At 45.8% G+C, this 15437-nt stretch overlaps 1 protein-coding gene across 6 annotated transcripts in view; it reads right to left on the bottom strand.

Annotated features, from left to right (window-relative positions):
• The window catches only part of DDB2 (damage specific DNA binding protein 2), a 29787-nt gene that overhangs the window by 1403 nt on the left and 12947 nt on the right, over positions 1-15437 (bottom strand). For 2 of the 6 annotated variants that reach the window (XM_075502651.1, XM_075502645.1), the window contains exons 2-10: positions 12125-12308; positions 9137-9267; positions 7848-8039; positions 4938-5104; positions 3730-3829; positions 2145-2322; positions 1309-1454; positions 868-1032; positions 505-550 (exon numbers count right to left, since the gene is read on the bottom strand). In XM_075502651.1, the coding sequence (XP_075358766.1) occupies positions 505-550; positions 868-1032; positions 1309-1454; positions 2145-2322; positions 3730-3829; positions 4938-5104; positions 7848-8039; positions 9137-9267; positions 12125-12296 (1297 nt within the window). In that variant the 5' untranslated portion in view covers positions 12297-12308. Of the gene's footprint in view, positions 1-504; positions 551-867; positions 1033-1308; positions 1455-2144; positions 2323-3729; positions 3830-4937; positions 5105-6847; positions 6994-7847; positions 8040-9136; positions 9268-12124; positions 12309-13264; positions 13466-13614; positions 13738-15437 lie in introns of those variants that run through there. The other 4 variants (XM_075502649.1, XM_075502647.1, XM_075502646.1 and 1 more) reach the window with 4 other exon arrangements.

Genomic DNA, 15437 nt, shown 5'->3' on the forward strand with positions numbered 1-15437 from the left:
AACATCAGCAAGCAATTCCTAATCTCATCTGTCACAGGTCTAGCACCTAAATCTATAGGTACCTCCCTTAATCCCATACAGCCTGCGAAAAACTAAATAATCTTGGCTCTGCAGCCTAGGAAATGAGATAAATTAAGCAAAGGGAGAGGGTACAGCCCAGCGGGAGAAGGCTTTCCCCCCGCCCCATGGTTTTCTGCGGCGGTTGCATGGCCGGCAGATGGCAGCAGCTCCCTGCTGCTGGGAGGATTCTCGCTCCTCCCGACTTCACGCTCTCAGGAATATTCCACAGGAGATGACTAGCAACCTGTTTCCTAACTGCAAAGGTGGAATACTGAAAAGAAGGCCTCGATCTCTTTTACAGATGTAGGAAATTATAGAGGACTACTAGCAACTGGGATTTGGGAAACCCTCACTCACAACTTGCTTTAGTCTGGAGAAACAAGTCTGTCCTTTTCTGGGACTGGAACCCACGCATGCTTAGTGCCCCAGGTTCTCTTTACTTACCCATGCCAGAAGCCAGCGTGTCTCCCATAGGGTTAAATTTATTGAGCTGAAAATGGAAACACAATCAGAGTCTGTAAGAGCATCACTGTTCATATAACGGAGTCATAAGAGCACCACGGCTTATATAACAGCAACGAACCATCTGGAAAACCCAATGTTCCCTAAAGCGTGTCACAGAAAACCCACAGATGACCATGGACCAGCCCTACTCGAGTCAGCAGCTTTAGTCGGCAGCCATACCCCCACGAGAGCGCGAGTCTGTCACAAGTAAAGAGGATACTCCTATTGTTCTAGTCCCTAACCCATATCTCTTGGCTGCAGTTCAATACGCAGCAGTCCTTTTAGCTGCAGTGCTCAACTCACCGAGATGATACCAGAAGCATTTGGATCATGGAGTTGACAAACCATCTGCCCGGTGTTTCCATCAAATACATCAACAGTTCGTAGCTCATTCACCGTGTACCCTGGGAACTTAGGGTCTGGGTAGCGACCTGCTACAATGAGGTCATAGCGAGGATGCCATGTTGCCTAGTTATAGAGCAGAGTGATGGGGAGTTAAAAGAAAGGGACAGAGCTCATACTGACAAGCACCAGAGAACCAGCAGTGAGCAACGGTTTGTACATCCCACCCACAGCCTGAGGAACATGGGTATCCTCAGAACAGTGCTCTGCTGAGAGTTGCAGCAGTGTGAACATCTACCCACCAACGTAGTATCCTGACGAGAAATCAGAGCATTTCTGATGTACAGCCGGCTCCTAGCACTAAGCGTGATACTCCTCTCAGACTGCACTGGCTTAACTCACCTTAATAGGTGTGAGGTGCTGAAACTGCCGATGTGGATGTGGGATCACATGCTGTGGTTTGGTCCAGTCTGAAGATGAGTAAACCCTGATTTCACTGCGCTGGTCTGTACTCAGGAGCTTGGCGCCGTCTGTTGGGCTGAAGTAAGCTAGGAGAGGGGGACAGTAAGGCAAACAAAAGATCACAATGCTGTGATTGACAAGAAACATAAAAGTCACATTTCTCTGATTAGAAACCCATTGCTATTTCTTTAATAGGGATGTGAATATGGCCGTGTGTCCCAACAGGTAAGACTTTACCTGTCTCAAACAAACCCAAAGCTCATACAACCAGTAAGCTGAAACCTACAGTGCTGCGTTACATAGGAAGAATCATTATTCTCATTTTAGAATCACAGAAAGAGACACTGCAAAGAAAGGAATTTGCTCGTTCAAATGGAAAGTTAGTGGAAAAGCTGGAGACAGACACCTGCAGTTTGGACTTCCATGACCTGCTAAAACTGCACCCAAGAAACAGAGGTTTGAGTCCCATGCTCTGCTTTTGTCAAAGGAACTGCCCCAGTAAATTCAGTTTTCTAATCTCAGCCACTGCTGATGCTTCCACACTCACCTCTCAAGGCACAGTGCCACAGTTTGTATGGCAAGTCTAAGACTGTGCTGCAGCTGCCCTATCCACCTCCCTGCCTCTGGCCACACGTTCCCAATGCCTTCCTTGCTTTAACACTAGCTACTGTGCAACTTCAAATCTGAGCAAAAGCTAACTTTGCCACAACAATAAAAGCTGAGCTGAGTGGACTCTTTGCAGATGTCCACGCAATGAAATCCTTATCTCAACTCACCTGCATTGACAGGTTTGTCATGAGGAAGCAGATGAAGAAAATTCATTTTGTTTTTCATGTTTCTGAGGTCCCAGATTTTGACTGTCTGATCCACAGACGCTGTGGCCAACAACCACTCGCATCGGGAGTTAAACTCCACATGAGTCACTTTCTTCCTGTGCAATTTCAGCTTCCAAATCTGTAGCAGAGGAAACAGAAAAATCACACAGAAAAAATAATCAAAGTCTGAAGTAAAGAAATGGAATGATAATCTACTAGTGCAGAGTAAAGAGGTCACACATTTACACAGTAACAAAACTTCTAAAAGACACCAAGACTTCATCCACTGGAAACAAGAAAGAAGAAGAATGACCTTGGGAACTAACTATTTAATTCTAGGAGAACTATGATCCACCAATTTATTATAGCTATGAGAAAGGAAAACGCAGTCCCTGGTTCATGGAGGGAAGTATTAGTGCCACTGTACAAAGCAAGATCACATCTGGAATACTTTACGCACGGCCAGTCTTCCACCTGCAGAAAGATTAAACCAAACTGGAACAGGTACAGAAAATGCGCTGCCGAGATAATAATAAGAAGGAAAGCCCTGCTTTGTGGGAGAAGACCAAAAGAGCTTGCTTTGTTTATCTTAGAAAAAAAGGTGAGAGGAAATATAATTGGCTTCTAGAAATACATCAGCAAAGAAACATGAGGGTAGGAGAAATATTGCAATTAACAAGAACAAATGGTTATAAACTGACCATGAATAAATTTATATCCAAAGCCAGAAGATTATTCCTAATCAAAAGGGTGAAGCTGGCCCATCCTCCCTACAACAATGGGTATCTCCCAAGTGCAGAAAAGACTGTCACATTATTTCAGGATAAAAAAGGAAAGGAGCAACTAACCTTGAACAAGCACATATCATTTGGAGCACTCCTGACTCTCCCCACTAATTTACACAGCTGCCTCCGGCCACAGCTCATTGGGTGGCAAACTCTTATATATGTTACGCTTACGGCAGAAGAAACGGTAATTCCGGTGTGACAGTACAGCAAGCACCTGAAAGCAGGGCCCACTCCAACTATTCTCTAATATTTTTCTGTACTACTTCAGACTCGAAGGTGCAGTCTGCCTCTGCCTGCCCTCTCGTGTCTAATGACAATAGTGGAATTTCTACCCCAACATTCACTGAATTACTGTTGTGTACCTACTCCAAGGCCATGGAAGGGTATATACATGAAAGCAGTATCTCCTAAATGACTCCCATCAGTGCACTAAGCTTCTGGAATTGTGAAGGTCGTTGGCAAAGGGTGCTCACATCTTCAGGTTACCCTATAATTACTCTGACCAGCAGCAAATACTCTTAAGGAAGGGGTAGCACACGACACAGTCCCTGTTTGGGAATTGTTACCATTATGCTCAACAATGTGAAAATGCCTAATGAACGGCAGAAGCGGAGGACTTCTCACCACCTAGACAATGGGTGGACTCATCTCCTGAGCTGCAAGGTATTTGCTCCTCTTTTCAGGGTCCCTGGAGTGTAGGAAAGCACACGAGCCATGAAGATTCCCATAGAGGAGACGCTGCACGGAGCCATACAAACCTCTTCACCAGAAGTGCTGAGCAGGACCACGTTGCCCACATTATCACCTGTCACGACTGCACGGCAGCTTGCAGAAACATCAACACTGCAGTACCAGCAACTAGAGGGAAAGACACAAAATCAGTGCTGCCTCCCACAGGCAAGTGAAGGCAGTAGAGCTCTGGTTCACATCTCATCCCTGACAAGAGAGACTGCAACAGATTGTAACTGCAATCTCCTGCCTGATGGTGTGGGCCTGAGTATTAGGAAGGGGGACGGCTTATCAGCAATGCTTCCTGTTGTTGACTGAATATGAAATAACTACCTAGTCATTTGTGAAGTGCTCATTAGATGGAGTGTGACACATTGAGACAGTGGAACATAATAGAGGCTGAAAAGCCACTTGGTGCCTGCACACAGACACACCTTGGGAAAGATCAGAATATGCTTAAGACATCGACAAATGTACAGAAACAACTTTAAAATTATGTTTTCTACAAGACACTGAAGCAGCAGTAAAGAAAAGACAAAAGCTTTGGACTGGAAAGTTGCACATCAAACTCTCTCAACTTCATGCTCCAGGAAACAAAACTGCATAGAGACTTATCTGATAAAGACATACGTCTTAACCCCAGCTCTGCTGGGAGGGGAAGCGCAGCAAGAATAAAGCCGGGGTCCTTTGGGAACTTGTTGGGAAAGCTTCACTTGCAAAGATAAATTATTCTAGAATTCAAGGTCATGGGAATTAGCATGGTGAGCCTGAAGCCTCCAGAAGGGCAGCAGGGTAAACTCAATAACCTGAAACTCAGATTGTACAGGAATGTTATGTGGCTTCCTATGCTACCTGAGCTGCTACAGACAAAACACACAAGAACACTGATGACAATGAAGAGGAGGAAGTTATCCTGCTCTTCTCACCTCACACTTTATGAAGTGAAAAGCTGCCAGTATCTGCAACACAGGAGATGGCATCACCAGAAAGCAACACTAGAAGATGCAGGCAGCATGCTAAGCTACTGTAAAAGCTTAAGTGCCCTGTGGCTGCCTAGCTTGTCACCCACTCTGCAGTGCTAGGGTCGCAAGCAGGAGCCTGTCTCCAAGCTCCCTCACAGGACCAATTCATACCAAGAGTCTCCTAACACTGGCAAAGATGAAGGTGTTAGCACAAGAAGCAGTGCAGTGTTAATCCCAAGGAACAGAGAATCAACCTTGTGCTGCTCCCTTCTCACCAAACATTATGGTACTCATGGCCACAGTCCGGGGCACGGGAGATCACCTGCACCGCTCTGCCCTCAAGGTCCTGCAGACTTAGGGTGCCATCCCCTGATGCCACATATAGCTTCACTGCCTCATAAGGACTGAACTTGATGTCTCCGAGAGAATCTCCTGGCCCTTTCTGGAATACACACAAAGCCAAGAGGCATCAAGGTTAGAGTGGAAGACAAAAATCTTCATACCATGCTCATCTCCTGGAACACACTGCCCGTTTCCCTAGGTACAATGCACTGCTTTCTGACAGGGCACGTACATAAGAACTCTTTTTTTCCAATCTGTTTCCAATCTGAGCACATACATTCTGAGCCTATAAATTCAATCCCGCCACTTTGGGCTGCAGAGCCATAAATTCAATCCCACCACTTTGGGCTGCAAGCCTCATTAGCAGCATTGCTTCTTCTGCTATGGGGGTTGGACTCATCTGCAGTGAACCACCTGGCTCAGACCAGGCTTAGGAGATCACAAGCAAAACCAGCACCATTCCATGCAGAAACCGCATAAAATCTCATGACAGCCCTGCATCAAGCTTTTCTTACAGACACTTCATTCACTAGTTCCCTACAGGCTGCTTCCAGTGCTGTATCTGGTCTTTCTCAAGGTACAAGCAGGCAGGATGAGAGTGGTGCAAAGAGAAGTTCTACTGCCAACCCCATGCCACAGGAACCTTATGTTCTGTGTTATATTTTTGTTATGTTATGTTGGTTTCCCCCAGTCTGTCTACTGAGGAAATATGGAAACCCTACACAAAGACAGAAAAGAAGGATGCTAGCTGGGAGTCCACAAACTCTTTGATACTCAAGCACACTCCATCTGCTGCTCACAGAGCAACTACTTAATAAAGTCGCACCGTAAATACTAGATTTCAAGAAGCCAATGAAGATAAAAAAAGGCCTGCCCATAGAGCTTGCCTGTCCTTACAGCAGTAGAAGGAGGATGGCATGCCCTTTCAAATCCAGGCATCATTGCTGTGACAGGCATCCCACTGGGATACGAGATCCTCGTTTCCCAGTCTATCCCTCCTTGCTTACCTGGCCAGCCATCCCAGCACTACTTGGGTTCACCTTCTGCCCTATTACAAGGTTTCAGCTGGTTGGAAACCAACCATGAAAGTTGCCACCCAGAAAGAATCAGGTGGGGAAAAGTCAAGAGGAGGCTAACCCAAATTCCCTCACTTACCTTTAAGCACTGAACTGAAGTAACTAATTGAAGAGCTCAGGCCTCCTCATGAGTCCCCAGAAAAAGCAATAGTCTGAGAGGGTGTTTCTAAGCACAGGCAGACAGAGCCTCTAGCAATTCCTGTCCTCTTTCCACTCATTATTGAAGGAGCCCAGACTCTTAATTTTGGTATTTTAGATAAGCACCAAAAGTTAGGTTGGATGAATTGAGGTGATCCTTATGACACACACCACTTGAAGTCAGTGGCATTTGTGAAGGAGCACTGGGACTATAAATTGTCCTGTAAAAACCATCTGACAACAAGCAGCACTGCTAACAAGTGAAGAGGTTAGAAGTTCCCCAGGGCACAGAGCTATGGGAGGTTTAAGAACAGACAGCTGAGGAAATCCACTGGCACCCCCACGCTCTCCCATGTACAACAGGAAGTAAGCAACATCAGAGAGTCCCTCCCCTTCGTGAAGAAAAGCTCTCTCCTACCCACCACCCCATTTCAGGGAAAAATTAAAAGGGAGAGTGAGCCTCCCTGGAAGAGAGAGGATCCCTGAAATTTAGAGGATAAAGGACATGTATGTGGAGAAGAGGAAGCCCAGCTCCCACATATTAGAGACAAACATCTCTCTCTCTCTCTCCCTCTCTAGCGCGCCTGCCAGCAGGACACAGAGGCCCAAAGCATTGCTGTATTTCTTACTCCCAGTCCTCGGTGCTGGTGAAGACCCGGACAGTATTGCCATTAAAATCCTGCAGAGTGGTAGTGCCGGCAACTGACGAAGTGTACAGCTGACTAGGGTTAAAAGGGTTAAACTTCATTCCTGTGATGGCCCCTCCAGCTCCCATCTACAAGGAAGGGGATGAACAAAAGAAAAATCCACTGAGTGATGGGGAAGGAGAAAAGTGTGTTCTGTAAGTCTGCATCCACTGCTATGTCCTTAACAGCACCAGTGAAACACACCACAGCCCTTCAAGGAGGCAAAGACAACCATGTCTTCCCACATGATGGCTGTCTAGACAGCTGCCCTCCTAGAGGACAAAACTGCAACTCCTTCAGTCCCCAGGCAATGTATTCCCTAGCTGGCTGGTACCACACTATTTACAAAAAGAGAAAGATGATCCTGGAATTTCTGGAGGATAGACCTCCTCCCAGTGTATACCTATGTTAATTTAGAAAGAGGACAAAAGTTACAGAGTCTTTGAGCCCCTGTTGGAATGGGAATGGCTGAATACAGCAACGAGGGGGCATGCCAGCTATATAAATCATTCATTCTACCTTAATTTCTCACTTCAGATAAAGGGACTTGGTTCTCCCCACTCAAAGATGTTCCTCATCTGACACAGAATAAAAGGCGAGCAGAGAAAGATCAAGACCTAAACCAGAATCCTCTCCGTCTACTTGTTTCTGGCATCCCTTTAAGATAACTGTTTTGCCAGTTGCTGAATCATTTTTCCACTGAGCACACACCAAGTACTGCTTCATTATTAACTTAATCAACACGCCTCAGTTCTCCCCAGCGCTAGAACAGTCTGGGACTTAGGAACAGACATGCTGTTGCATCTCAGTCCTGCCCCATAGCTGGCTACTCTGCAACCTGCGACCCTTATGTGCTTCTCCCAACAGAACTCAGCTTTAATCTGCAGTATTTGGTAGTACTCCAATTTTCCCTCCCACCCATTCCACACATCCAGAGGCTTACCCCTTTTATGAAGCAGGTTTTAGTAAGTACTTCATAGTCCCAAAGGATGATGTCTCCACCTTTGGAACCAACAGCTACAGTACTGGGGTGTGTTGGATGCCATTCCAGGCATGTCACTCTCCTGTCAAAGGGACTTGCTGTTCGAAAGAGGCGGTATGAGGCGAGAGAACGCAGAAAGGGCAGCTGCAGACACTGTTAAAAAGATAGAGAATTACAACTTTTGTAGGGATCCACGAGATTCTCTGAATGAGGAGTGCTAACAATTTCTAATTGCCATCAGTGTTAGTACATTCACACAAAATTCTAAGCCTCTCTGTAGAATGAAGAGAACATGCTGTCCCCAAGGGAAACAGCCTGTGACCATACAAATCCACATCAGCCACAGCACTCAGAAAGCAACAGAGAAATGAGAGATGCCATGCTTTAAATGATGTACAGGGAGTTAAGCCTCATGGGCTGAGCTAAAAAGGCGGGATAATTAACGTTAACGAGGAAGGAGAACATGCCTCCACACCAGTAAAAGGCACTTATGATTATCTATGTCTTCACTGAGCATCCCAAAATGTTACACATCACACATCATCCAGAGATGCAGTATTATGCTCCTCCATCCAAATTGCCTGCAGCTTAACTATACAGCGTAAGAGTAAACAGAACACTCAAAACAGTGAATGAGAAACGGTGACATGATTGTATTGTTATTCAGCTGAGGAATAGGTACTGCTTGGATGAGTTTGGCGATTTCTTTGTCATTTGGATACTTAAATAGATAAATCATATGGAAGATAAAGCTGGCCCAGGTGCTTCCCACCTATGGATGTTACAGAAAAAGTTAATTTTCAAATGAAAGGAGGACTATGGCTCTGAAAACAGTAAAACATTATGGACTGGAGGGAATATATCTGTGAAGAGTAAAAATCAACACTAAACCTGGCCTGATTAGCAAAGTAGAGTGGATACAAAAATAGTATGACAAAACAGATTAGTGTGCAAAAGTAGCACTGTGCAATAACTCAAATGGTAGAGTGGGTAAGTTTAAATATGATTCAAGGAAGCACAGAATTAACAGAGGGATAAAATGTAGAGTGACAGCCAGGCCATGGAAGGGAAAGCCATCACAGCTCTTGCATTTTACAGGATTAAGAAACATAAGGGTGCACCAGACTTTGAGCCACAAACTGTGTATATGAGGAACTTTAAGCTCCTTTAAAGTTCCCCTGCGTGTGTTCATGATGTTTTTATGTAGGCAGCTGAGATACCCAACAGGTCATAAAGGAGAAGCTCCTCACCTGCCTGAGCTGCGCCCGAATGGAGCCTCCCAGCATATTCTGGTAGACATAATGAACAATGCTGCACTGCCGCTCCAGCTGATGGAAAAGGACTCTATTATTTCTCACCACGGACCCACCTCCACTCCAACCTGCCAGAGAGGAAAAGAGTAGAAGTTACTGAGACCCAACACCTGTCACGCTCATTCAATAAAAAACACAGGAAGATGTCTGCATTTGCTGCTAAATCCATGAAAAGCTTCAGCCACAAGAGAAAAGTCTCTAAATGATTTTACAGAATCATTTAGGTGCAGCAGCCTCTGCAATTATGGAGTCCAGTGCTTCCCATAGCCTGCCAGAGCTTTGTGTATGCTTCCTCTTGTTAAACCTTCCTTCTCCTTGCCGAAGATTTATCAAAAAGACTACAGGAGAGGACTAAAGCAAAACCACAGGTGGTGCATCTCTTGGACAGTATGCAACTTGAATGGTTCGTACCCAAAGTACAATGAAGCTATCCAAAGCCCCAACAACTTGGAAATACACCATAGGAGGCGGTAAGCCCCTGGGTACAGCAAGGGAAGGTCAGACGTGTGACCAGCAGAAACGTTAACACCTGAAAATTCCCCAAGCATAGCAACATGAGTTCCCACACAGTTCCTGAAATGCCTGCTTGTGAATCAGAATTTTCGATCTGCTTGTGCTGTAGCCCATACAGTCTGCCTACAGCACTGCGAGTTTTGGTTTTGATAATAGACTTGCTGACGCCTCATCGCCTGAAAACCTTTCTGTTTGGAGTGATTTTTGCTGAGAGTACAGCACGCTTCTACATTTTGTTCATGTTCCAAGTTTTTATCTTCAGGGACCTTTACACAAAAACCAGATCTGTTCAGTCCCATGTCTGTGATCTAATCATCCCCACGGCAATGGTCTGTAACACTCCAGGGGATCGAAACGTCAAATGGGAAAGAAGCATTTCTTAAGAAACAAAAATGCTATTTTCATTTAAGGATAATTATAAAAAATCAGAAGACCGAAAACATGGGGATCATTCTATATGATTAGAACCTAAACAAATCTTTCTTTAATGCAACGCTGGAGCCAAGAAGTGCACGGCTGTGAAACTAAACGTCTTTGTTCGCATGCCAACATAGTGCCAACACTTGTCACACCTGTTGAAATAGGTTAAAAAGTATTTATATTCTAATTCCTTTTTTTCACAGAAGAATTAGCATCCACAGTTCCTTCTTCAGAGGTCATGGAAATGGAGGTATTTTTTCAAAAATCTGTTTTATTACGAAGGCTAATTTATTAAGAAACAAACTTTAGGCCTTTTTAGAATCTGCTGGAAGAAACCCTTTAAAAAGGTGTTTCAGTTGCAAGAAACTGCACCTGTCCTATATGGCTCAGGAGAAAAAATAATTTTTTCCAAAACATATAAAAATCAAAACTGGAACACAGAATGGAAAATCTCAAATACAAAGGTCTTCATCTTTTTAGAAAAGGGTTAAGGGAAAAATATGATTGGCTTTATTTTTCCAAAGTAAAGTACCAGCTAAATCCAATTCCCTCTGAATCTTACAGGAACTGCAGATGCTCACCAAATCTGAAAATCAGGCCATGAAGTTACAATGAAAATCGTGTCGCTAAATTAACTACAGAAGATGCTTTAACTATCTATAATTATACACAGAACTCCTTTCAAATAGAGTATTTTGCCTCCATGTCTGCTGTTCATGCTGCCAACTGCTTCAAGTTTGGAGTTATACACCAGACAATGGAAATGTACAAAATCATAGAACTCCTGTAGCTCTAATGGTTGAAAAACAGTAATTTCTGGATCCTTAAAGCTGAAATTGTACAGAAAGTGTGTAATATTTCCACACAAGGCGGTAACTCTAGGGATCTCCTAAACAAACAATGGAATTAAAGGTTTTATGTGAGAAAAGGAGGCTGAGGGGAGACCTTATCACTCTCTACAACTACCTGAAAGGAGGTTGTAGCGAGGTGGGGGTTGGTCTCTTCTCCCAGGTAGCAAGTGATAGGACGAGAGGAAATGGCCTCAAGTTGCGCCAGGGGAGGTTTAGATTGGATATTCGGAAAAATGTCTTCACCAAAAGGGTGGTCAAGCATTGGAACAGGCTGCCCAGGGAAGTGGTTGAGTCACCATCCCTGGAGGTATTTGAAAGACGTGTAGATGTGGTGCTTAGGGACATGGTGTAGTGGTGGACTTGGCAGTGCTAGGTTAACAGTTGGACTCGATGATCTTAAGGGTCTTTTCCAACTTAAATGATTCTATGATTCTATGAAAATAGTCCTTACTGTAGCTGAAGCCTACACAACTTTCTGGATAATGCAAAGCATTAACCTTTCCAGTATCTTAGAACTTAATCACCTCTCCTCATTATATCAAAGATCTTTTCTGTAAGAGATTTTTTTTAAGTTAACATACTGAAGGAAAAAAATGCACGAGAAGTGATTAGTGGAAATTCTGTCCAGTCTAATCTGAACATAGACGTAGAAAGTATTCCTGCTTACTGTAGCAAAAGTTAGAATATGCAAAGAATTGGGTGGGAATGACAGTTTGGACTGCATGGTGTAGGATACCAACAACTATGAAACTGCATTACGAATTGCATGGGAGAAAAAACAACATATTACCAAGACTGGTCTGTCCTACAATAAAGCAGATATCTGGTAATTCAGGAATTCCACAAAACTTAACCACCCTCAAATGAGCTGTGACAGCATCTTCAGTAAGCAGGCTTCTACCAAGGGGTACGGAGTCTCAAAAATGAAACACACATGCATGTGCACACACACACTGACTAGACACATAATTGGAGGATGTACTACCCCAATACATGTATGTGTATCACTTCAATATATAACCCCATCTGAACACTCATGTCTGAACACGCTTCTTGTCATTCTCCCTCTTCAACTAGTCGATGCCTGTCATTTAGGGTAAATCTGGTTGGGAGAAACAGTAAGGATCTGAGGAAATGTTACCGATTTTCTCTGGGGGTTTGGATGTTTTTCTCACAAACAACTTCTTTGCTTGTGGCTCATTCCCTAGTTCCTCGTAGTCCGGTTTCCTCTTCCCAGCCAATTTTGCCTCTTCTGGCCAATGCTCATGTGCCCTCTCATGCTTCTTGTCCTTTGGCTGGTTCACTGGAGCCATTCTGTCTGACCACTAAAAGCAAACAAATCATGGAAGGTAAGACTGTCATACACTTTTAACTAGAAGACAGAGAGGAAAACTGGAATGAAATATATCCCAGTGGTCTGAAAGTAGTGATTATACCTGTCCCCTCTTTCATCAGCATGACACTAGCTTTTTGTTGTGCTCTGCTGGAGAGGGGAACAGGTTCAATAAACTCTTCTTTGTTCACGTATGAAAATGAACGTATCCTAAAGCATTAGAATATGTTTTGACAGATGTGCTTCTACCGAACTTTCAAGCTTAAAACCCACAGATCTGCATAAAGTACATCTGTGAAACCACATAATACCCTAACTGTTTCTCTAGTAGCTCACACTGAGCTCTTTAGATTCAGCTAAGAAAAAGGTCAGAGCTTTTATGATGATGGCCAGGGCCGACTGGTCTCCCACCAAATATGCTCAGAAGATACTTCCTATTTAACAGCCACTTTTCCTCACAACCACCACCTGGTACTGGGATTGGGCTCCTACGCTGGCTGGCAACCACACTTGAACGGCTCTTCTGACCACTGGTGGGACGCAGCGACTCGTGTCTCGCGTTACGACGACCAAAACGCCACCCAGCCCCCGAGGAAAGGCGCGGGCGTCCCACAGCCTCCCTCGTAGCTGGCGGGCGACGCATCACATGCCGTTTGCAGAAGCAGGTTCCCCCCAGGAGATCCTCCGCACAGGCTGAGCCCGTGCTAGCGCTAAACTTATTTATAATCCGTGAATGGCTGTCACGGATATCTGCCCGTGTTAAATATAGCTCGGCAGGCACGGCGCAAGCTTCCCCAAATAGCGCCCACCCCGCGCCTCCGGGCCTCACCCGGCCCCGCGGGGCCGCCCCTCAGCGCCGCGGCCCGCCGGGCCCCCGGTCCCGGCCTCGGCCTCGGCCCCGGCCCGGCTCCCCCGCGGCCTGGGAGGGAAGGGCCGCCCCGCTCTCACCTGCGCTCCGGCGGCCTACGCTCCCCAGGCGCGGCCGAGGACGGCGGGCGGCAGCCGGCCCCTCCCCCGCGGTTTCATAACCGGGGCGGGAAGGGGGGGGTAGCGGCTCCCGGCGCGGCCCCGCGGGAAGGCTCGCCGCCCGCCCGGCAGCCCCTGGGGAGCGGTGCCGAGCCCGCGGGCCCCGCCGGCGCAGGCCGGAGGCGCCGGCTGTGGCGGCCCCCGGCGGACCCGCACGGCGCGCCCGGCCCCCGCCGACCCTTCGCCACCGAGGGGCAGCGGCCTCGGCAGGGGGAGGCCGGGGAGGGCCGGGGGTGCGAGCCCCAGCCGCTGCCTCGCCCCGCCGTCCTTACCCCCTGCCGGCCTCCCCGCCGGCCCAGCCGCGGCGGCGATCAGCATGAGCAGCACCCCCGGCTCTGCTGGTGCGGGAGGTGGCTGTGAGGCTCACGCTGCGCTGCGCCCGTGGCCTGCAACATGCAGTCGAAGTCTCTGGGTGTCCTTTGGCAGCTTATTCTTTTTGGCTTTTTGGCACAGGACTTACAATCTTACATACTTTATTAGTTTCCACGGCACCAAATTGACATATTAAAGCTGCATGATGAGGGCCTAAAATACATTAACCAAACCGCAACCAAAAAGAAAAAGATACTATTTCAAAACACAACTTCCACAAGAAGATGCACCTGGTGTTGGAACTCAACGGAAAAAAAATGCACTTTAAAGGCTGATTAAAAAGTCACCACAAGATCAGCTCAGAGACTAACAGATCTTACATGACAAAGTAGACAAGAATGGGGAAGGAAGCGCCCCACCAACACAGCTGGAGGTACCAGCATGTCCCCCTTCATCTGCAAAGGAGGCTGCTGTCTGCCTGCCGTGTTGTGTGGGGAACCTTCTCTCCGGAGCAGCAGTGTCTCATGCTTCAGGCCTACCAGTAACTATGCTGAGTAATTAAGGTCCAGTCATCCACACAGCTGGCTATGAACACAGGTCCTAAAATAACTGTACATAACCACTCCTTGAATTGTGGGGCTTTAGGGTCTGGTTTTGGGGGTTGGGGTTTGGTTTTTTTGCACTATAACTATTGTTACATATGCATTTTCTCACATATTAGGAAATGCATAGAAAAACTACTAAGAAAAGCAACAAAGACCCAGACTTTATGCTTTTCTCCTGAACTGTAACAACAGTGTATTAGTTGCTGCCATCCTCAGAATGAATCAGAACAACATACATAAAAAATCATAACCACTGACAGACAACACAATCTGGTTTTGAACATATACGTCAACCCAATTAGCAAATCTTAAAGTCTTATCAAGCACTTCTGTAATATGCAACATTCTTCTTAGAACTGTACCCATTAGCAAAAAATAGCAAGAGGAATAATTGAACGTAGCACTTCCCTTCTTCCCTCCGAAGCCTCAAAGGCTTGATTTCCAGGAAGGGAAACTACTATAGAAAAAGATCCTTCTTATCTTGACAGTGATCAACAGTTTCAGCTATAGGTCTGCAGAAGTCATCATCATTGGAGACAGAATCTATGGAGTTCATCAGGAATCACCAACAAAACACCAATTAAATTACATAAATCTTAATATCTTTTGGTTTTCATATGCTTTAAAAGGTGTACATTTCAAAATTTGTCACTGAAAAGCGGGGCCCAGACACCAACCTTCTTAAAGCAGACTGAAAGATTTGTATTGATTTCAATGTTCTATGTATTAATCCCAAAGACAGGTCTGTTATCTAAGTTATCTCCGGCAAAGATGTGCCCTTCCTGTCCCCGTTCCATTTGTCTCCCAGCAGTAGCGTCCCCGTGCAGAGCGCACACACAGTAACCTACGCATTTCCCTCTTGGAGCTATCATGGTTAGCATTTTTTAGAACGAAATGGAATAGAACGGAATAGAACAGAACAGAATAGAACAGAACAGAATAGACTATTTCAGTTGGAAGGGACCTACAACGATCATCTAGTCCAACTGCCTGACCACTTCAGGGCTGACCAAAAGTTACAGCATGTTATTAAGGGCATTGTCCAAATGCCTCTTAAACACTGACAGGCTTGGGGCATCGACCACCTCTCTAGGAAGCCTGTAACAGTGTTTGACCGCCCTCTTGGTAAAGAAGTGCTTCCTAATGTCCAGTATGAACCTCTCCTGGCACAGCTTTGA

The sequence above is a fragment of the Mycteria americana genome, chromosome 5, assembly GCF_035582795.1.
Source record: "Mycteria americana isolate JAX WOST 10 ecotype Jacksonville Zoo and Gardens chromosome 5, USCA_MyAme_1.0, whole genome shotgun sequence".
Classification (NCBI taxonomy): Eukaryota; Metazoa; Chordata; class Aves; order Ciconiiformes; family Ciconiidae; genus Mycteria; species Mycteria americana.